General features: G+C 36.2%; 1 protein-coding gene across 1 annotated transcript in view; it reads left to right on the forward strand.

Moving 5' to 3' along the window:
- LOC108576515 (transcription factor AP-2-epsilon) overlaps window positions 1-23,380 on the forward strand; it is a 107,957-nt gene that overhangs the window by 32,666 nt on the left and 51,911 nt on the right. The window contains exons 5-6 of the mRNA XM_017939521.1: window positions 3-84; window positions 1,728-1,779. Coding sequence (XP_017795010.1) covers window positions 3-84; window positions 1,728-1,779 — 134 coding nt within the window. The remainder of the gene's footprint in view (window positions 1-2; window positions 85-1,727; window positions 1,780-23,380) is intronic.

A 23,380-nucleotide genomic window follows, 5' to 3' on the forward strand; every position in this document is an offset into this window, starting at 1 on the left:
CGCCGTCCTGACGCCCTCCTGCCACCCCCAGGCCTCGACCAAACCGACCTCGTTCTCCACAGCAGCCTCGTAGACGACCCCCAGGTGAGCGACGATGTACGTAATCGCAACGCATTTTCTCTATTAACATTCTACCGTTCTTACGCTCCGGCCACCTTCGCGAACGAAAATGCTGAAAATATTTATAGAGACCCGAAGTTACGTACGTTCGCTTTTATCCGAGATAGAAGATAATTCTGATGGTGGATGATTCTGTAACTGAGAGTTAGATTGATTGAAGTTCAGTAATGTAGTCTTACAGCAGAATAAAGAGATGTTAGAGATCATATGTGAGATTAATTTTTGTATAAGAACGAGATATTTTTTTTTATTCGTTTTCTAGCGTAAATGAATCTCTGTGGTTTTAATGGAGTAAAGAAGGAGTAGTACGGTGGTGTGTATATACTTCCGTTCGTAAGTGTTGGGACATTTGCTGAATATTAAGCATGGGAATTAACTGAAATGTAGTGAAACCTATTGAACTTTATTAAATTTTACTTTAATTCTATTAAAATTTACTGAACTCTGCTAAAATGTACCAAAGTCTGTTAAAATGTACTGAAATGTACTGATTCTATTTAAATTTGCTGAAATCTGCTGAATTCTACTGAATTCTATTTAAATTTGCTGAAATCTGCTGAATCCTACTGAAATTTAGTGAATTCTACTAAATTCTATTAAAATTCTGCTGAAATCTACTGAATTCTACTGAATTCTATTTAAATTTGCTGAAATCTGCTGAATCCTACTGAAATTTAGTGAATTCTACTAAATTCTATTAAAATTCTGCTGAAATCTACTGAATTCTACTGAATTCTCTGAAATCTATTTAAATTTGCTGAAATCTGATGAATTTTACTGAAATTTAGTGAATTTTACTAAATTCTATTAAAATTTTGCTGAATTCTACTGAAATTTAGTGAATTTTACTAAATTCTATTAAAATTTTGCTGAAATCTACTGAATTCTACTGAAATTTACTGAAATCTAGTGAATTCTACTGAATTCTATTAAAATGTACTGAAATTTACTGAATTCTACTAAAATCTGCTTAGTGAATGTGAAGCAAGCCTCATTGTCATTACAAGTTTAATATAAAATCATTTGACACACAAAAATCACTACAAAATCTTTAAGATCCTCAAAAAAGGAAATTATTCATTTCTAGAATCTCGAAGTACAACGAGAATACAAGTATCTTATATTTTTACTAATACATGACATCAGCTTTGGCCAGGAAATGTAACACATTTTATGTATTTAATCATACAATACTTTTTACACGAACATAATGGGTGTCCTAGTACTTACGAACGGCAGTTAACTTAATTTTGAAAAAAAAAATGCAGCTACATACATCAGTCTGACACTGAGTTACAGAATTACAGTATCGTACGAGTTTTTTTCTGATTCGATATCAAGTTCGAGAATCCACTTTTTGTTCTATTGCGCATCTTCGTTTCCTGTTTACATTTTGTCATTTTCTAAATAGTACTCTGCGAATTGAAACTACGTATATACGAATAGCATTTAGAATTTCATTCATATTGAACTTTCGTCAAACGTATAAAAAAAAATTTCAAATAATTTCTATAATCTTCTCTGTTTATTTTAAAAATGTGTTGTAACTTCGCTTTCTTAATAATATACATCTACAGAAGTATCTTATATCTTCTTCTCTATTTCAGAACACAAATGTAGACGATGGAGGGTTCATGAACGACCTGCCTCTCCTGAAAAGTAAGTAACACTCCTCTTCCTCTATTTTCAAAAATCAAATATCTACGCTAACCTACCGCAAAAATGAAAAAACCCTATCATTTAAAAGAAACATATTCACACTCTGAATATAATCGTTTTTATTCTCTCGTCCACCTGTTCCCCACGAATTTTATCGCTTGTTACGAAAAGCGCCGCTTGAACTTGCTACTTTGTCAACGAGTTACCTTGCTGAAGGCGTCGTTTCGTCGATTTGCAACTTCTAGCCGCCGTAATACCGAGTGAATCGAAATTTCCTCGAATCGACAAATTTACGCGACGCGAAACCTGGAAAAAAAACGGACGTTTCGCGGTGGGATAAAGGAGCGCGAGAGGTGGCGAGCATAATCCCAGCATGGAAGACGTGCGCACGGCGCAACCGGAAATATAAAGTAGCCACGCCAGCAACTTGTCGCTCTTAATTAGAATTTATCTCCCCGTGTGTCGTATCGACTGCTCCTCCGTGAACGAAGCCTGAATTTCAAACCGCGGCGGAAAGGTAAAAAGGCGGATGGCCTTGGTGCACCGTCCGCCATTAATGCGCCTCTAACGGTCGTAATTACCAGCGAGCGTACGGAAAAAATGAATCGCGACCGGACATCGCATCGGTGAGATCGTCGACCGATTTCTCGTGATGCGTCGTAATGGAGATTTTGTTTTGTGAAAATTTTCTATGAAATTCGTACAGTTTAAGGGAAATTTCGCTGTTTTATTCGTGTTCGTTGAAAATTTAAGGAGATTTTACTTCACCGCTGAAAATTTATATGAAATACCCCCAGTTGAAGAGAAATTTCGCTTTACATTCGCATTCGTTGAAAATTTAAAGAGATTTTATTTTACCGCCGAAAATTTATTTAAAATTCGTCCAGTGAAGGGAAATTTCCCTTTTTATTCATTTTTGTTGTAAATTTAAGGTTTCATAGTACCGCTGAAAATTTATCTAAAATTCCCCCAGTTGAAGAGAAATTTCGCTTTTTACTCGTATTGGTTGGAAATTTAAGGTTTCATTTTACCGCTGAAAATTTATCTAAAATTCGTCCAATTGAACCGAAATTTCGCTTTTTATCCACAATGCTTGAAAATTGAAGAATAAATAACAGCGTTAATAAAAGACTGGGAAAGCTTGAAATCTTGATAAGATTGTCGTGTGCTTGGTTCAATGCCGAACTATTCTAATGAATGAGAATCTCACACGAGTAACCGTTGTGAGTAAGTGTTCTCTTTTACCGGTATCAGGATAGCAATAAACTAGCTACGAGTTAACGACTGAATTATATTCGCAACGAAAGGTGATAAAATGATAAAATAAAGCAAGAAAATACGTCCTTCTATTTTACAATATAACGAAAATTTGAATTGATCGAAGGAACGAAAAGAAAAATCACGATCGTCCAGGTATTTTCTAAAGATGAATTAAATATCGTTACAATGTCACGCAATAGTTAGTCCTTTCTAAACCCATTGCACCACCTACCTCTTGTGCACCAATATTCTTTGCTCCAACGGTAACAAGACAAAAATAAGCAGTTACGTTTCATTAAAGATCAACCTGTTTTCTCGATCGTGTACTGTTCTAGCAATTAAGATAACCCCGATAAAAGCCAATCATAAACCGTTTCATTGATTACAGAACAAATTAGCTGATCGTAAACCCAATTCCCTCGCCACCCTAAAATCACCACCGGTAGGCCACTGTACCATTATAACTTGAGAAAATTGATTTCTCATTTTCTAGCTGCTCGACGAAAAAAAAAAAAAACAAGAAAATAATAACGCTAGATAAGATCGGACCAGGTAAAAGTCGATACATCATCGGCCTAATTAAAGGTATATCTTCGGAATGCGCTTAATAAAATCACCTAACCAATAGTGGGTCGCACTTTCACGCCAATCTCGCTCCAGATTCTCGGAACTATAAACATATAGATAACTGATTTATACGAACGACGGAGCTAGTGGAGTATTTGTGTGAAAAAAGTTGGTCGAAATTATTTTACTAGTTTTAACGAAGGTAAATAGATCTTGGAAATGGGGGAAGGTTATTGTGCGATACAATTTTGGATGGAAACTTATGGGAGAATAGGAAATTCAGAAATAAACGGATTTATATTACATGATTCATTTTATTATGAAATTCTCATTCGTAAAATTTTCATCTCAGTTCGAGAATTATGTAAAACAAGAATTTACCATCAATTTTTAAAGAATTTCTGGCACAATATCAGAGGAATGCCAGATTGCAGGCAAATTTTTCTCGTAGAAAATTAAAGACATTAACGATTCTATTTTAAGAATAATAGGAATATCTTATTTTAATTCCTCTAAAATATTTTATCTCAATATTTTAAAATATTCCTCTAAAATATTTCATTTTAACATTCTATGAGCCCTCTTTCTGACGTCACAAGAATTGCCATTACGACACTTAATAAACACTTTCCCGATTTTTATTTTGACTTTTCGCCAGCTTTTTAAATAAACTGCTCCACAGTGCGACGGAGCGGTTCCATTTAACCCACGAATAGACGCAAACATTTTCTCATCTGAACGCATAAATGACCAGGCGAGTAGAATAGAGACACACAGGTGGCAGATACCGCCCAATAGGTGTGATTGCGCAACGCTGAACTAGTTATCCGATGAGAAGGTTCAGCGGGAGGAGGATGTGCCGTGGATCACTTGGATGCCTCTGTTACAAGGAAACTTGCGCTTCGCTCGATCCTCTCGATCGTGAGCTGACGAGCGTGTCGATACGAGAAGAACGTATCGTGGCTAAATGGTTCCACGTGCATTGCGAAAGTGTCACGTTTACCTTAACTGACAAACGGACTTTATCCTCACGTTCTGGACGTGCGAACAGAATTCGAGGAATCTTGGATCCATGCGAAGTGATCGAGAGCGAATGAGCTAGAGTTCGTCTTAGATTTGAGATTTCTCAGAGGAAGAGAGTTTTTAAGAGGGGAGAAAATGTTTCAGTAGATGTTTTGAGTCAATATGGATTCTGCTAAATTTAGGAGATGTCACCTGAGGAAAATTTGGTTTCTGGAATATGTCGTAGGTCAGAGATTGAAAAATTAAGTAGAATTTGTAGTTTCACCATTGCGTTGGTTAAAGAAAGATTTCGATAACGATACGTATAAATAACTTAGACTCGTTTCGCTGTCTCAGTTGCTAAATTTCTTATGTTTAAGACTGTCTGATCAAAGTTGTGGAATTGGTTTAATAATAAGTTGTGAGCGATGGCGTGAATGTAGTGTGTATGTCGAATCGTCTCGAGATTTGATAAACGAGCGGATCATACAGGGTAACTGGGGGTAAAACAGGAGAAACGCGTTGTTATTGATATCAGTGAGAGTACGTGAGAATTTATTGCGAGATATATTTAGAGAGCGTTGATTAAATTATCATTATTTCTTTTTACGTGTGTTTATAGTTATTGTTATGAAATATATTGCTATTGAACTTATCAAGCCACTGTTTGGCTCCAACAGTATTTTTCCCCATCAAAAAACAGTGTTTAATCAACACACGAAATTCCTTTCTATTCGTTATCTTGAAAATTACAAAACTGGGGTCACTAATACGACTGTAACCTCTAAACTAACCGTCAGAATGCCATGAAATTTTGACACGTACTATTTGAAGGTTAGTTCTACCCGCAAATCATGTGGGTCTGTCAACAATGTTGCCATATATGTGTCAGACCGGGGACTTATTGAGTGATGTGTTATTATCAGGTTTTATACAACCACAAAAGTATTAACTCATCACTGATAGTAGTATAAAAAACCAGAGCATTAAATGTTTTAAATTTATCTTTACAAGTTGAAGATCCTAGTCTGATCAAAGTGTCAACTCATCACTGATAGTAGATAGTAGTTAAAAATCAGTGCACCAAATTTTGAAAATTCATTTTCACCAATTAAAGATTGTAACTGCCTTTCGTCCTCGTGAGAATTTTGAGTCTTCCAACCTTTCAACCTGAATTATTGGAATTATTTGTCAAGATTTTCGAGTTTAGTCTCTTAATATTATCACTAAGTAACGTGTCTTTCGAACTCTGATCAATATATAGAGCTGCAATTCTAACGAACATTCGGAATAACTCCTTCCACCCTCGATAACAGAAATAAAGACCAAATCAGCTAATTATTAATTTTGTCGTTTAGACGATTCCATTCGTCCAAAGATTGAATCACAGAACACAGTAACCCCTCGGCGAATGTCGCAATTCCTGGCTTTTACTGTACAGACGAGAGACACAATGGCGGAAAAGGTGTACCTACCGGTCACGACCAACTCGGCTAAATACGTTCCGCCAGGGCGTCAGAGGTGCGAAGGAGAAAATAAAACTAGAGTGGATGCCCGCAGGCGGATCGGATTTCGTTCATTGTCATTGTAATTTCTTGGCGGGGCGCAGTTTTCGGGGCGTTACACACCACAGGGGTATTACCTACAGATGGCTGTTTGTTCGAATGTCACCGTGGGTTATTATATGCCTCGTTACTTGCTCTCTGACGGCTTATTTGGCCAGTTTTTCCATCCCTTCTATTTCACTCCGCGCCGCCCTTTGTCCCTTTGTTTCGAACGACCAATCCGACATTGTATCGTCGAATTGAGAAAGGTGTATCCCAACGCGTGTTCACTTTAACGTGACTTTCTTCTCTCTTGCTGTGTGTCCCTTTCTTTCTTTTCTTTTTTACGCTCGTGTTGCACAATAGAACTTGTACAAAGTATTTTTGTAACAGGAATTTTGGCGGGAGTTTTCTATGGTAAAAAAGTGTCTTGGGTTTTCGTTGATTTTTAGGTAATTATTGGAAAAAATATTTTACTCGAAATTATGAATTAGAAAAAATATTTTACTTAGAATTTTCAGTAGTAAAAACATGTTTTAAGTTTTCGTTGACATTTAGATAATTATTGGTAAAAATATTTTACTCAGAAGTTTCAATAGTAAAAGTGTGTCTTAGGTTTTTGTTGATTCTTAGATAATTATTGGTGAAAATATTGGACTCAAAATTATGAATTGGAAAAAACATTTTACTCAGAAGTTTCAGTAGTAAAACAGTATCTTAGGTTTTCGTTGACACTTAGATAATTATTGGCAAAAATATTTTACTCAGAATTATGAATTGGAAAATTATTGGAAAAAATATTTCACTTAAAATTGTGAATTGCAAAATTATTGGAAAAAACATTTTACTCAAAAGTTTCAGTAGTAAAACAGTATCTTAGGTTTTCGTTGGCACTTAGATAATTATTGGCAAAAATGTTTCACTTAAAATTGTGAATTGGAAAATTATTGGAAAAAACATTTTACTCAGAAGTTTCAGTAGTAAAACAGTATCTTAGGTTTTCGTTGGCACTTAGATAATTATTGGCAAAAATGTTTTACTCAGAATCATGTATTGGAAAATTATTGGAAAAAATATTTCACTTAAAATTGTGAATTGCAAAATTATTGGAAAAAACATTTTACTCAAAAGTTTCAGTAGTAAAACAGTATCTTAGGTTTTCGTTGGCACTTAGATAATTATTGGCAAAAATGTTTCACTTAAAATTGTGAATTGGAAAATTATTGGAAAAAACATTTTACTCAGAAGTTTCAGTAGTAAAACAGTATCTTAGGTTTTCGTTGACACTTAGATAATTATTGGTAAAAATATTTTACTCAGAATTATGAATTATTTTAGACGTTAAATGTCACAATTTAAAAAGAATCCACCATACAGCATAAACAATTCTTTTAATAAAAATATCCACGAAGTAATTTCACCAAATAATGCAAAATCAGTGTGATCACTTCTGAATAGCAATGAATACGCAAATTCTCCAATTCTCTTTCAGATACACAGGCAACGTTAAAATAATGAAACTTCCTTTTCACTCAATTACTTTCCTACGTCACGTTTACCTCATTTCTCCGAAAAATTCTCACTTTCGAGCAGATCAATTTTTATCACAAGCACAAAAATTCTGCCCTAACGCCTCGATTTCACGACTCCAATTCGTTCAACTCTCAAACGTCACTCCGCCACCCACATTCTCATAGAAAACGGCTCGTCATCGTTGGAATATCGAGTCGATTGGCAACATCCACGACAAATACATACGTCGACGACACAACATACGCGTTCCGCTTCTCGGAAGCCGGTTATACAATTACTTGCAGCTTACCTTGGCTCCTTCGTCACTCCTCGACGTGCTCCAGTTTAGCGGTTTAACGTTTGCTTCGGAGACATCGGAACGAAATAAGTTTTTCTCGGAACTGTAACAAATTCAAAATCGTAACGTTGCAAACTTTGTTGTTTATTTGAAAAACACAATTAATGGATATTACTGTAGGTAAAAACGAAAAGAAACTGTATCGTAGAAAATGGCCTAAATAAGAAATATTCTTTGCAGGTGTATTTATTTGGGAAAGAAATTTTAAAAAATGAATGAAATTTTAGGTTTCTTAAAATTCGAATTTTCGGGGTTTTTCGACATTTGGTGTTTCGGTGTTTTCGACGGTAATCATAGGTTGTAGATAACTCCCCTGGAATCATACGAAATACCAGTTCGCGTTACAACGTGTAATCTGGCATCTGTTAACATCTGCTTTCGGTGTTCGGACACTGGATTCGTGCAATTTTTTCTGCTTGTAATCAGTGAGATAAGTGACAACAATTTTGTCCCAAAAGTGAATGAGGTTGGAGACTATTTTTGAAAATTTATTTATGACTAAAATTATTGGAAAAGAATTCACATGTCTGCATACAGTTACATCTAAAATTTAACATATTTTCCATTCTAAAATATGTTATATTATAATTATAATAAAATCAAGTGTGAAATGTTCTTAATATTTTTTCCTAAAAGTTTGTACTGTATCCGCATATAGTAAGCTAAAATGTAACACACTTTCAATTCTGAAATATTTTATATTATAATTATAATAAAATCAAGTGTGAAATGTTCTTAATATTTTTTCCTAAAAGTTTGTACTGTATCCGCATATAGTAAGCTAAAATGTAACACACTTTCAATTCTGAAATATTTTATATTATAATTATAATAAAATCAAGTGTGAAATGTTCTTAATATTTTTTCCTAAAAGTTTGTACTGTATCCGCATATAGTAAGCTAAAATGTAACACACTTTCAATTCTGAAATATTTTATATTATAATTATAATAAAATCAAGTGTGAAATGTTCTTAATATTTTTTCCTAAAAGTTTGTACTGTATCCGCATATAGTAAGCTAAAATGTAACACACTTTCAATTCTGAAATATTTTATATTATAATTATAATAAAATCAAGTGTGAAATGTTCTTAATATTTTTTCCTAAAAGTTTGTACTGTATCCGCATATAGTAAGCTAAAATGTAACACACTTTCAATTCTGAAATATTTTATATTATAATTATAATAAAATCAAGTGTGAAATGTTCTTAATATTTTTTCCTAAAAGTTTGTACTGTATCCGCATATAGTAAGCTAAAATGTAACACACTTTCAATTCTGAAATATTTTATATTATAATTATAATAAAATCAAGTGTGAAATGTTCTTAATATTTTTTCCTAAAAGTTTGTACTGTATCCGCATATAGTAAGCTAAAATGTAACACACTTTCAATTCTGAAATATTTTATATTATAATTATAATAAAATCAAGCATGAAATAGGTGTAGTTTTTAATATTTGCACTGGAAAATAATTAACTACAAAATAATATAGAATCCTTTTAAAAAAACACAAACATCCACATACAGTAATTTAAAATATAACACACTTTCAATTCTGAAATATTTTACGTTACACTTATAATAAAATAAAAGAAGAAATCTAATTTTTTCATACGTCCTCCTAAAAGTCTTTACATTTATCTTACAATTACTTCATACGAGCACGATACAACTAAAAACGATCTTCCCATAACTCTGCACCACCCAAAATAACTGTCAAAAAATTTCTCCCGCAATCTTTAAATCTACCGCAATTTTCCACTATTGTGCAAGAAACACGCGGCACACCTAAACGCGAAAGTGGCCTGCGAATTTAAACAGGTAATTTCTTATTTAGCGGACACTTGTAAATAGAAAAAGAGATCCCCGAGCGGCGCGTAAGGAGAGGAAACGAGTTTTTGTGGTTAATCAGTCGTCCTGCGGCAACGTCCCATGTCTTAAAGACCGATTATCGGAGTCCAGGCCGTATTAGAAACAATTAATCATTCAAATGAGGCCGGCGGACGGTGCGGCGTTTACTATGTTAATGATTTTTCTAATTTACACGGTCAACGACGCTCGGTCGGTCAATTAACTTTCGTCGTTAACTTTCCTCCGAACAGAGTCCACGTTACGCATTATGCGCTCAAATTGCCCCGAACCGAAACTCGTCTCTGTTCCTGGGTGTTGCCAGAACGTGGCGGAGGCACGAATCCCTCGAAAAATTATGCGCGCCTTTCCACGTCGATCGGTCTTGACTTATGACCAGAACCGTAATTTACGGTTTACGAAGACCGAGCAAACGTGTGTTTTGGATATCGTGAGAGTTGTCAGCCGTGTTTTATTAGAAGGACATTATGATAATACCGTTTTAATCCTGGACACAAACCAGTTTTGTCACACACGGAACACTCGTACCTACAGAGCGAGAAAGAGAGAGAGAGAATCATCTCGTTACCGTCGGTAAATGAAACTTTTTTATTCGCTTTGATATTTTTATCTGTGAAACTTTCTTTTTTTTTCTTTCAGTCTCTCGTACCGTTAAAGCTCGATCTTGGACGTTACTCTTTCTTCTTTTTTTTTAACGATCGTGCGTGTCCTTTTTATGGCTTGTTGTGTGAAATTTTATTCGATGATTCATCCGATTCATAGCGAACCGTGTTCGAATAATTTGTTCCCTTTTGTACCGTGTGAGGCAGACAGTGATTTTTCTATCGACGGCTGGATTGGATTTTATCTACACGTGTCGGCGAATTTAATTATCGAGTATAACTATATTGCAGAGAATTGGTTACATCATGGACAGGAAACCTGTTCCCAATGAAACTATTTCTATGCATCTTTTTCCTGTTTGATTACATTTTCCAGCATCTGGTTGCATTATTAATGCTGAATTCTACATTAGAATTCGTGTCTCGTTATTGCCTAAGCTTGAGCAACACACCGGAATTACATCGTAAAAATTGGACAAGAGCTGCTTTTTATTCACCTCGTATTATAAATCACATCGAATTTCCTATGAATTTATAAGGACACGAAAAAAATCCGTACTTCAACGTTCAACAAGACAAACTTTATAGCCAAGAACGTAACACCGGTAATCTTGATTTCCATTCATCTCACTTAACTCGCTAAATTCTCAGATAATATCGCCTCTCAGAGAAAAACGCTCGACTTTTCGAGGAGTTATCTTATCGTGTCGCGGTCTAACCAGATCTCTGTACGATAATTCACGAAGCTTGCTAATTACGCAGACAGATTACTCGGTTGAAAAATCAAGTAACGCAAGATGGACGATGTCAACTTCGATTTTATCGAGTTGCCGGGAAAGTTCGTAGCGAAATTTAGGAAAAATTCAGATTCAAGCATTTCTCTTCGTATTTAAAATAGAGACGAAAGTCGAGAGGCATTTTACTGATCAGTTGAAGGCGAATTTAACGCACTCTTCGAATTGTCCGTAAGGTGATATTGGGTCGTTTGGAAAGTTCGAAGCGAAATTTGGAAAAAATTCGAATTGAAGCATTTCTGTTCATATTTAAAATAGAGACAAAAGTTGAAAGATATTTCACAAGTCAGTTGAATAGGAATCTAACGCACTTCACACATTGTTCGTAAGGTGATATTGGGTCGTTTGGAAAGTTCGAAGCGAAATTTGGAAAAAATTCGAATTGAAGCATTTCTGTTCATATTTAAAATAGAGACAAAAATCGAAAGGTATTTTACTTGTCAGTTGTCAGTTGAAGACGAATCCGACGCACTCCTCAAATTATTCGTAAGGTGAATGGGAGCGGATATATTGGGTTATTCGGAAAGTTCAAAGCGAAATTTCGGAAAAATTCAGAAGATATTTTACTCGTCAATTGAGGACGAATCGAGTGGACATACATTTATTTTCTCCAGTGAAGCGTTGTCACGAAAAATTCAACGTCCACGCTCTACCGCAGGAACTATAGTTCAACTTATATCCGTCTCTGTTCACCTTACGAATATGTAATTTGCGAAGTGCCTTAGATTCGTTTTCAACTAACGAGTAAAATAAAATACCTTTCGGCTTTAGACAGAGACACACTTGCAATCTTGGATCCGTGAAAATACCTTGCATGCTAATTTCATATAGGGCAATTTCGGGAGAGATGGACCAGGCAAGTATTTCCTACATCATCCGCCAGATATGGAAGAAAAAGCACCGAGAGCCACGCTCGATCGCTTTGCGTAAAACAAATGTAAAAGAGAAGAATACTGGCGCGTTCCACATTTGCCGGACAATGTAAGAAATACTTGCCTGGTCCCGAAATTGCCCTAATATTAGTAACGCAAAATAATCTCAAAGAAAATTAGAATTGCTGAAATAAGAAAGACCCTTTAACTTTTGTCGCTAGCTCAATTAAAAACACAGACACGATAATTTCAATTCTTCCAAAATTTCGCTACGAACATTCGAAAAATCCCAACTAATCTCAGCGCTGAGTGACAAATCTCGCAGACGAATTGAAACGATTCCAACAGCCGTGTGGCAAATTGAACGCACGATCGTTCAGAGTGCTCGTTGCCGGTAAATCGATTTCAATCGAATGAAAGAAACGTCGCGTCGAGGAGCAACGGGTAAGTGCCTCTTTCTCGCCATTGTTCCGTTCGAAAGGAGTTTCTCGAGGGATGGAGGGACGGCCACCATCTTTGTGTAAGGGCAGCTAAGCTTCTAAAATCGAGCCCTAATGAAATTAACGAGGACCAGTGGCGTGTTGCCCCGAGGGCCAGGTGGAACCCTGCCTCGCGAACAGCCCTGCTGAGCGGCGCAGCCAGGGTCGAAAAGTCACACCCCAGTCGCTTGGTGGTAACCAATCAAGGTCGAGAAATAAGTGAACTCGTTCCTACGCGGCGATTGGTTAAGTTTCCGGGACGTTGATTGCCCAGGAAATTGTGCGTGCGCGGGACCCTACACGTGCGAACTTGGACGAACAAGCTCAAGGCTATTCTCGCTTTTGCAAATTAAGTGTTTTTGGAATGTTCCCCGATGTAGGTTTTACCGTGCGGGCTGCTCGGTCGAAGTTCACGCGGTAGGATGAATGTGAAGCGGGAAGGAGAGAGCGGTGTAGCTGGAATAAATTGATTTTACAGATATGACTTTCTTTCATTTTTGATTAATTTTTATAAATTTTTAATTTTTTCTTTGTATTGTTTCGAAGCTTTACACCACTGAAAGTGTGAAGCAGAATGGAGCTATGTAACTGGAATAAATTGATTTTACAGATACGATATTTTTTTATTTTTTATGAATTTTTATGAAATTCTTATTTCTGGTTTGCATTGTTTCGAAGCTTAAACTAGTAAAATCTCGGCGACAGCTAGAACAAATTGATTTTGCAGATACGATTTTTTTTCATTTTTTGTCTTTTGATGAAATTTTATCACATTTTCAGAATATAGAATTCTTATTTTTTGTTTGCAATCTTTCGAAGCTTTATGTTGGATTATTTCTAACAACACCCTATGGAAATAATCAAGTGAGGACAAAAATGTCTCCGGGTTATTTTAAACAATGGCACTGGGACTTCCACCAGATGCATCTGGTGTTCGTCTTCGAGTCACTCACTGCACAATGCCATACCATATTGATTTTACACGTACGATTTTCTTTGATTTTTTAAATTTTTGTACCAATTTTTACGAAATTCTTATTTTCTGTTTGCATTGTTTCGAAGCCTTAAACTACTGAAATCTCGGAGACAGCTATATAGAACAAATTGCTCTTGCGGATCACTTTTTTTCATTTTCTTTTTTCCTTCCTTTTTTGGTGAATTTTTATCACATTTCGAAGCTGTAGCTAGAATAAATTGATTTTACAGATATGACTTTCTTCGATTTTTTTCGTCAATTTCTTATGAATTTTTATGAAATTCTTATTTTCTGTTTGTATTGTTTCGAAGCCTTAAGCTGCTGAAAGTGCGAAGCAGAATGGAGCTATGTAACTGGAATAAATTGATTTTACAGATACGATATTTTTTTATTTTTTATGAATTTTTATGAAATTCTTATTTCTGGTTTGCATTGTTTCGAAGCTTAAACTAGTAAAATCTCGGCGACAGCTAGAACAAATTGATTTTGCAGATACGATTTTTTTTCATTTTTTGTCTTTTGATGAAATTTTATCACATTTTCAGAATATAGAATTCTTATTTTTTGTTTGCAATCTTTCGAAGCTTTATGTTGGATTATTTCTAACAACACCCTATGGAAATAATCAAGTGAGGACAAAAATGTCTCCGGGTTATTTTAAACAATGGCACTGGGACTTCCACCAGATGCATCTGGTGTTCGTCTTCGAGTCACTCACTGCACAATGCCATACCATAGTGTAAACAGTTTCTAGGTATAAGGGGACCCCAACTTTCTTTTGGGTGCCTAGAAACAGTCCTTCAGAAGATTCAATAGAGTAAAGACGTTTCCTCTGAGACCGTAAATAAAATCGTATATTACAAAGATAAAAGACTATTTAATTCCATAACCCATTTCCAATACTTTAATCTACTGAAATTTCATTGATGGAGATAAAAGTGAATTTAGCGTTGATAAGGTGAGATAAATTAGCTACTTTGATTCGATACGTTATTTTTACAATTGTAAAGACTAACCCAAGATTAATAACTGATATATGAAAGAAACTTACCGTAAAAATTCCTTTGAGGAAAATGACAGTCCAGTTAAAATAAATATTAAGAACATGGAAAACTACTTACAACTAGTAGTAATATTGCAAAGAAGTACATAACGTTTTTCTGTAGTAACAGAATCCAAGAAAGTAGAAATGATTTAAAAAAATCCCAACTTGATCGTAAGTAGATATTCAGAAATTATTCAAACTGTGCTTAAATTAAGATTAGACTTAGAATCCTCTTTACCTTCGTAATTTTCAACTAAAACATTCGCACAGAAAGCAAGAAAACCATCAAGCACTTCTACCAAGCAAACTTTATTTATCATTAATTTTTCTAAAATCCACTTGCCACGTATTGCAAGCGGTATTCTATCTTAAACAAGCCTCAAGTAGCTTATAATCTTTCATAATTCAACTATACACACACGGCAAGGATCTGTTGGGAAATGAAGAGACGGATACGTAATTCGAAAACGAGCATCGGAAAAGTAATGCCTGTAATAGAAACTTTATTCGAATAATTATTCAAACGCACGCTTATTTCGACTTTGATTGATAATCGACCGCGTAACACTGTGAAATAAAAACGCGGCAAAACAAATGATCGTCCTGCGAGAGCAATTAAAACATCACATTATACCGACAAGGATCCCTCAAGCGAGCACGTAACTTACTTACTTGTATACTTACGTGTGCAAGTGCACACGTGGTGCCACGTAACCCGTGAAAGATTATCTAAAAGCGGTGTACCTACTTACGAGGTAAGCAAACGATGAAGGATCACGGAGGCATATCTGTCGATTGAATGCAAGGAAAGTTTCACGTCTATTTACGTAACGATGAAATTCAGCCTTGACCAGAGAATGATCTTTTGACGAGAGGGAATCGACTGACGATCCATCGATCTGTGAAAATTTATCGTAAACGTGACACGTGTTGGTACGCGTACAGACGAGCAAATATGTTTATTTTGTGCCTGTGTACCTGTAAAGATCGTAACAGTTTCAAGGAGAGATTGTACACTTTTCTTTTAATATATTCTTCGTGGATTCTCGGTAAAGCTTTGTTCGTTAAGTTTTATTTACGGCAAATTATACCGGCATTACGACACAGGATGCTTCACGAATACCGTAAAAAAAAAGGTTTAACGACGTCTATGTCACGTTTATTATTGTAGGCTTAAATCATTTGTAATTATACTCGATGAAATTGAAAATAAAAGAGAGACAAACGGAAGAAAAAGAGGGAAACGTTAATCCGCCTTTAACGACAGTTCTTGCAATGAATAATCCGTTAAGTTGGATATTTGGAAAAAATCTCTCTCTCGGGTAAATAACAAATTAATTCAATGTCGAAAGTAATACACGCCTAGGTGAAAAAGGTTTATGTTGCTCGATTATCTAGTGTATTATCGCGCTTAATACGTTTCGCATTAAGCTAAATCATATTCATCCTTTTAAAGTCGACCGCAACTTTTCTGTGTAAGACGTGTGTACTTAAGTATCTACAGGCTTGGCCAAAAGTGTTAGGCACATTTATTGCTACAAGTTAGTGTGCAAATTGTTTCTTTGAAACTTTTCTATTGTTCGTCGTTGTTTGTTAAAATTAAAAGATTTATCGTTTTATTAAATTAAGGTGGAAGTGCGTAGAGGACAAAAATTAAGGATTAAATTATTAAAGGAAACGACTATAGGCGCCAAAGACAGCGGAAGAAAATATTCGAAACGCCTATAACCTCCAAGGGCGTAGCGCGAAAAAATATTCAAAACGCCTATAGCCTCCAAGGGCGCGGCGCGAGAAAATATTTGGAACGCCTATAGCCTTCAAGGGTATAGCGCGAAAAAATATTCGAAACGACTATAGGCGCCAAAGACAGTGAAAGAAAATATTCGAAACGCCTATAACCTCCAAGGGCGCAGCGCGAAAAAATATTCGAGACGCCTATAGCCTCCAAGGGCGCGGCGCGAGAAAATATTCGAAACGCCTATAGTCTCCAAGGCCACAGCGCGAAAAAATATTCAAAACGACTATAGACGCCAAAGATAACGTGAGGAAATATTCAAAACGCCTATAGCCTCCAAGGACGCAGCGTAAAAAATTTTCCAAAGCGCTAATAGCAGTGAAAGGGTTAAATAATTCGCACTTTATCGAATGCCTAATACTTTCAGCCAAGATTGTACTTACTTTTTCTCCAATCCGAGATGCTCTTTTATAAGAGCAGTAAATCAAAATAATCGCGAAATTCGTTTCGTAACGCGAGTGAAAATTTGATCGAGCCAGTCGATATCACCGGTATATTAAAAAAAAAAACAGGGTTACACACGTATCTGTTATCGCGATATCGAATCAGCGTGATACGTATTAACAGCTTCTGCCGCCAGTGTCTTAATTACAAAGTAACGAAACCGTGAGCGTCGATTAATTTGCGGTTCACACTGTTACGATGTGTACGTCGTTGCAACCGGCCCGCGAATGTATTAATTTATCAATACACCTGTGTAATAATCGCGTTACGTAATCGGGCCATAAATCATGAAGTGCGCGAGCACGTTCGCCGGGGATCGACTCATTAAAATCATGGACACCGGTTCGCGTTGCATCCACAGCACGAAATGATTTCTCTAAACAGCCCCGAGGCTATGGATAATAGTGAATCGTCGTGGGCCGTGGATCACGGGACCGTGGAGTTTCTTCTCGCGGGGCGACGATTGATAAATCGACGATCACTCCAGAGTAATCGTCTTTTCCCCGGCTGACTTTTCACTGACACCACCGACGTATATATTTCAACCGGCTCCGATATCGCTTTCGTAATTTTTAACCGACTTCGTTTCTTTTCTTTTTCGTCTCTTTTTTTTCCGTTTTTCCTTTTTCATCGCCAAGTAGGTAGGCTACCCTGTCTGTTTCTTAATAGAATTTTTGTCTTTTAACAGTTTTGTCCGTCATCAATCTTGACAGGCGCGCGCACGTCTCGACGATAACGGTTTCATCGGAACTTGTGATTTAGCGAGCGAACGTGATTATCGGGATGATTAATGCAATTCGACGTGATCGATGGAAATTGGATAGGTATCATAGTGTTTTTATCGTGTTTGAAGGTACTTTTGTCCTCTAGTGGGCGATGAGATTTATTTTTGATATTTTTATTTTACGTTTTCTGAGGAAAATGTTTGAGACATTTTGTTTTATTTTTCCGAGGACAATATTCTAAAGGAAAGTGTTCTGATATTTTTATTTTTTTTTCTGAGGAAATTATTCTGATATTATTTTATTCTTTCTGAGGAAAATATTTTGATACTTTTATTTTTGCCGAGGAAAATATTTGAAACGTTTCATTATATTTTACTCCGATTTGGAATTTGCATTGCAGATATAACTATTCTCGAGTTTGTGTAAAATTCCACATTTGTATTCACTACGACGCTTTTTGTTGGGAAAAATATTCATTTCAATCGTAATTGTAAATGTATTCGAACGTTTAACACCACTTATTTCCGAGATTTCTGCATCATTAAGGATTATATTGATTCATTTATCGTTCGTTGATCAATGTTGTTTTACAAAAAAACGCACATAAAGTAGAATTTTTTACTAATTTTTTTTCCGAACCTTTTTCACCGTTTTTTCTGACGTAGCCATCAATCTTACTTTTCTTCTTAGCACCTAGAAAATAACGAACTTAAATATTTGTTCAATTCATTCCTAGTTTCGCAATATTTACAATTAAGAATTATTAAACACATTTAAAACTATTTTTAAAAAATTTTATATTAAAACAACATTTGATCAAATAAAACATTTCCATGCCCATTTTGCAATATTTGCAATTAAAAATTGTTCGATATAAAAGTATTATTAAACACATTTAAAATTTTTTCAAAATTTTAGATTAAAGCAACATTTGATCAAATAAAGAATTTCCATGCCCATTTTGCAATATTTGCAATTAAAAATTGTTCGATATAAAAGTATTATTAAACACATTTAAAACTTTTTGTTTTTAATTTCAGATTACAGTAAAATTTGATCAAATAAAGCATTTCAATTCCCATTTTGCAATATTTACAATCAGAACCTGTTCAACATAGAAATATTATTAACCACGTTTAAAATCGCTTTTAAATAATGCATTTTATTTTTATTTCACGTTGTACAGTAACATTTCAATTCCCATAAATTCCTTCAACCTTTCTACTCGTCTCTTTCAACATTTTACGCTTTGATACGATTATTTCATAAGAGATCTACGCCAGAATGTGACACAGATTGGAACACCGTTTCATTTCGTCCAAGATAGATGCTGTTGCGATAAGAAAGGAGTGTAACTGGGAACAAGATAGGACTAGATGTGAAAGTGACCGGATTCACAGATGTACTCCTTTTTTTTTTCTTCTTCCTCTCCTCTCGCGTGATTTTGTAATCGGAAAAAGTGTGGCTGTCACTTCCGGTCATTAGCCGTTAAAATGATAATTGGTGACTCGCATAAACGGTGACGTTTCACCGTTTTTGCCTCGCCGTCGACGATTTTAAAACCATTAGAACTTGATTCACGTAAAAACGTATCGAATCTATTCTAATACCCCGTATGTTCCATTCAGCAAGCGAAAGTTCGCGCTATAATAACTAGCAATTCTAATCCCTCACTTTTTACCGATACGTAATAAATTGAACACAAATTTTCTTCGAATGAAATCAACGATTTCCCATTATTAAGATGACAAAAAGTTGCGAAAAACGATACTAAAATTGCTGGTAAAAGTTTCGATACATTCTATTTACCGCGAAGTTTCAACGTGAAATTGCACGAAAGTTGAACGACAATTAATGCATACTTCACAACAGGAGAATTTCTAAAGGTACTTTGTAATAGTTTCGATTCGAACATTCTACTTCTTCGAAACTTCCAACATAAATTGCAACGAAAGTTAAACGACGATTAATACTCGGTACAACATCGGACCATTTATGCAATTACCGTGCAGCTTTCCAAACTCTTAAAGACCGCGTAACTCGCAATATCCACATCGATCCGTAAACATTTACCATAACTGTAGAAACCTGAGTAAACCTGACGTTAGAAAAATATGCTTTACCGTAATTCCGTGCTGTTGTCGACAGAAAACAAACTACTCTCGACATATTTCTCCGCGACTCAACAATACGCGAACGTATAGCAGAGATGGGATCAAGTTCGATATGTGAGCCGTTTATTTTGACAGCGGCGTAAGTCCACTCTCCTAAATATCCAGATATCCAAAGGGTTCGCGTTTTAATCGACTGAAAAATATTAACGATCACTGGTAGTCTCGCTTTGTGTATTTGATTTTTACCGGCATCGACCGATGTTGGTCATTAGCCGGGGACCTACTGTTTAACCCTTTGAATGCCACGGGTCTTTGTTGTTTCCCAATCCAAAAGTGCCAGGCGACGCGATCGCGCTTCTTTCATTTGATGCCGAAAAATGACAAAAATTTTCTTTTCGACATTTTCCTGAATACGACTATTTGGAAATAACACGAATGTAAGCACTACTTGAAAACAAAGAATTAAAGTCAGGATAGTGTGGTATCCCAAAAATAATTTATTCTGTATTCAAAATAACACGAATGTAAACACCACTTGAAAAGAAAGAATTAAAGTCAGGATAGTGTGGTATCCCAAAAATAATTTATTCTGTATTCCTAGGCGATTCTTAAAGTTTCCGGCGTCCGTCTCGCTCGACGGCTATTTCCAGAATGTCCTTTCGTATCCCACGTTGCTCCGAAAAACCGTTGGAGCCCCCTCGTTCGACTTTCCGGGGAAAGGACTTAGTTTATGGCACCCTCAGGTACCCGCGCGCTTTCTCTTCCTGGGTTACAAAGTCCAGGCCACCACTTTGCCGCCGGAATCTCGCATTTCTTACACGAAACGAAGGTAAAATTGATTATGTGCAATTTTTTATAAAAAAATAGAATAAAATTGACACTTCGTGGCCCGATGCGGTGGCGCGACCGCGCTCCTTGGCACTCAAACGGTTAAGGTGGATTCCGAACCACCGTGGTGACAAATATTGAAAACTTTGAGGTATAGTTGGGGCCACGATATAGCGAGGTCGTAAATTAAACTCTGAAGAATCGGCATCGATTGATGTTGCGGCACTCAAGGCCATGTGTTGCAGTCTGTTTGAGGGTTCCAACAATAAACGAATGGTAGCATATGATTTGGTACTTCAAGTAGAAAATGGTATTTCATTTACAAATGGAAAATATGTTAATATTAAAGCTACACAATCCTTTTAAAGACCTCAATAAGACCTTTACTTGTAACCGTACTTCCAAAAGCGGCTTCCCCCAGAGGGAGAAACCCTAATTTGTCCTAGCTGCATGCAGTTTTCAGTAAATATATTAGAATTCTGTCAATTTCGGGGTCCCAGCAGCTAAAACATGTTTACTTTGACGCCTAACCGATTTTACGACCTCGCTATATCGTGGCCCCGACTATATATCAAATATATCGGAATTGCTTGAAGAAAAATTGTGACTTTGTGATGTCGCCTGCACTTACCTTACGCTTACACGAAGGTTCAAAGCTGAAATACATCTTGGCCGCGTGACATTCAAATTAAGCCCCATTATCGTGAGCTTCCTGCTAATAAGTTCTACGAAATGTTTGTGCTTGTGTTTGCCGGTGGATTCTCCTGTAAATTACCAGAGACTTACCTTCTGCTGCTAGCAATAGGATAGCCCGATGGTTGTGCAGGTAGCAGCCTCCTTGTGCACCGTTCGACCGGTGAAGTTGCTTCATTGACGGCCAACATGTTCCGGTCGTTGTGCTCCCGTTCGCTCCTCCAGCAGCGTTTCCGCTGGAATGAAAATTGCACCCCTCGGTCAGACCACGATCGCTATTAGCCACCGCGAGTACGCGTGCAAAGGTGCTACCGAGCTGGCAATCTGCCGCCTCGTACGTGCTCGATGACGATCCCTTCCTTTCCTATAGAGATCCTACTCTGTTGCACGTGAATCTTGTGTTTTGTTACTCTTCGGTAGGAAGATTTTTAACGCAGCGTTTTGTGCGATTTGTGAAGTTTTGTCGATAGTTTTTCGGGGGATTTGATTCGTTCGATGGTGAATTATATTAGGAAGTGATGCAGTGTGATTTTATTGGCGTTTCTTGGTTCAGATTGCAAAAATATCGAGATGGGAATTTGTTGCTTGAACCGTACTCGATGACAATTCTTTCCTTTTTTTGATCGATTCTATTCTGTTGCACGTGAATTTTCTGTTTTCCTGTTCTTTGGTAGCGAAATTTTTTAGTTCGTGATTTTAGTGTTTAGGTGATTTTTGAAGTTTGTCGATAGTTTTTTGGGGCATTTGATTCGTTCGAAAGTGAATAGTAATAGGAGATGATTAATTCAAATTTTATTCAAGTTTCTTCGTTTAGATCGCAAAAATTTTTGATTTACTTACTGATGTTATTTCTTTTTTTGAAATTTTAAGTATTTTAAACGTTTGATGTTTTTTAGTACCTAGGGTTGTTAAGTTACGAAGGTTTCGTGATTTACTTTTTATTGTCTTCTATTTTGCCACCGTAGAATATTGAAACAACTGAGATAATTTTTCTCTCAAACTCAGAGTCTGGAAATTTTTATCACTGTTGAATACCCAAATAATTCAGATCTGCAAAAATTTATCTTTGAATCGCAATAGCCTGGTCGCGAAACGCTAATCGTCCCTCTTTTCGAATCAAACCATCTAGGAATCTGCACGGGATAGGGGACTCAGGCAGTGCACGGTAGATTGATTGTTAACGCACAACAACTTGTCGTTAAACTATGTATTTGAGAACGTGTACAGAGCGCGAAGTGCCTAAGCTTACTGATCGGAAAATTGTATGTCGTGTCGTGTGGTGTTCGCTATTTTATAAACTACGTGTGTGTTGTGATTGGTGGTGGAAGTATGTGGTGATTGGATTTTTGGGTGTGTTTGGGGTGTGTCTGGTGGTGGTGTGAAAGTGGGGAATTTGTTATATTGCTCGGTGATGTCGAAGGTCTGTTTATTATCTTAGGTCATGTGGTGTTCGGGTGTGAGAGGCGTCGAGCTTTGGGTGTCGTAAAATAATTTTCGTGCCGGCTGAGACCTCGCTTTTTAGGACGTGCTGATCTATTGGGAATACCGATATAACCCAAGAGACGTCTGTTACGCATGTGACACTGTAGAATACTCAACCAATTGAACTCTTAAACTCAGAGTCTGGGAATTTTTATTACTGTTGAATACCCAAATAATTGAGATTTGCAAAAATTTATCATTAAAACTACAGTCTGGGATCTTTTATCACTGTAAAATATTCAGATAATCTTAGACTCAGAGTCTGGCAACTTCTGCTACTGCAGATTGAAATTTGCAAAAATGTATCTCTTGAACTCAGAATCTAGAATCTCTCACTACTGTACAACATTCAATTAATTAAAAATTGCAACAACTTTTTTCCTAACCTCAGAGTCTAAGATTTCTTGTTACCGCAGAATATTAGTAAACATTTTTCTCTTGAACTCAGAGTCAGGGACATTATTCTCGTTGTATAATAGAATACTCAGATAATTCCAGATTCGTAAAAAGTTAGATTCTTCCATGATACGCCGGTTAAGTAATGTTGCTTGAGTGAACATATGTATTAACGATTTTATTATAAGCAATTTTACATATTGCCAGATGCGATCTTCTCTCCGAGATAAGATATAC

The sequence above is a fragment of the Habropoda laboriosa genome, unplaced genomic scaffold, assembly GCF_001263275.1.
Source record: "Habropoda laboriosa isolate 0110345459 unplaced genomic scaffold, ASM126327v1 scaffold376, whole genome shotgun sequence".
Lineage (NCBI taxonomy): Eukaryota > Metazoa > Arthropoda > Insecta > Hymenoptera > Apidae > Habropoda > Habropoda laboriosa.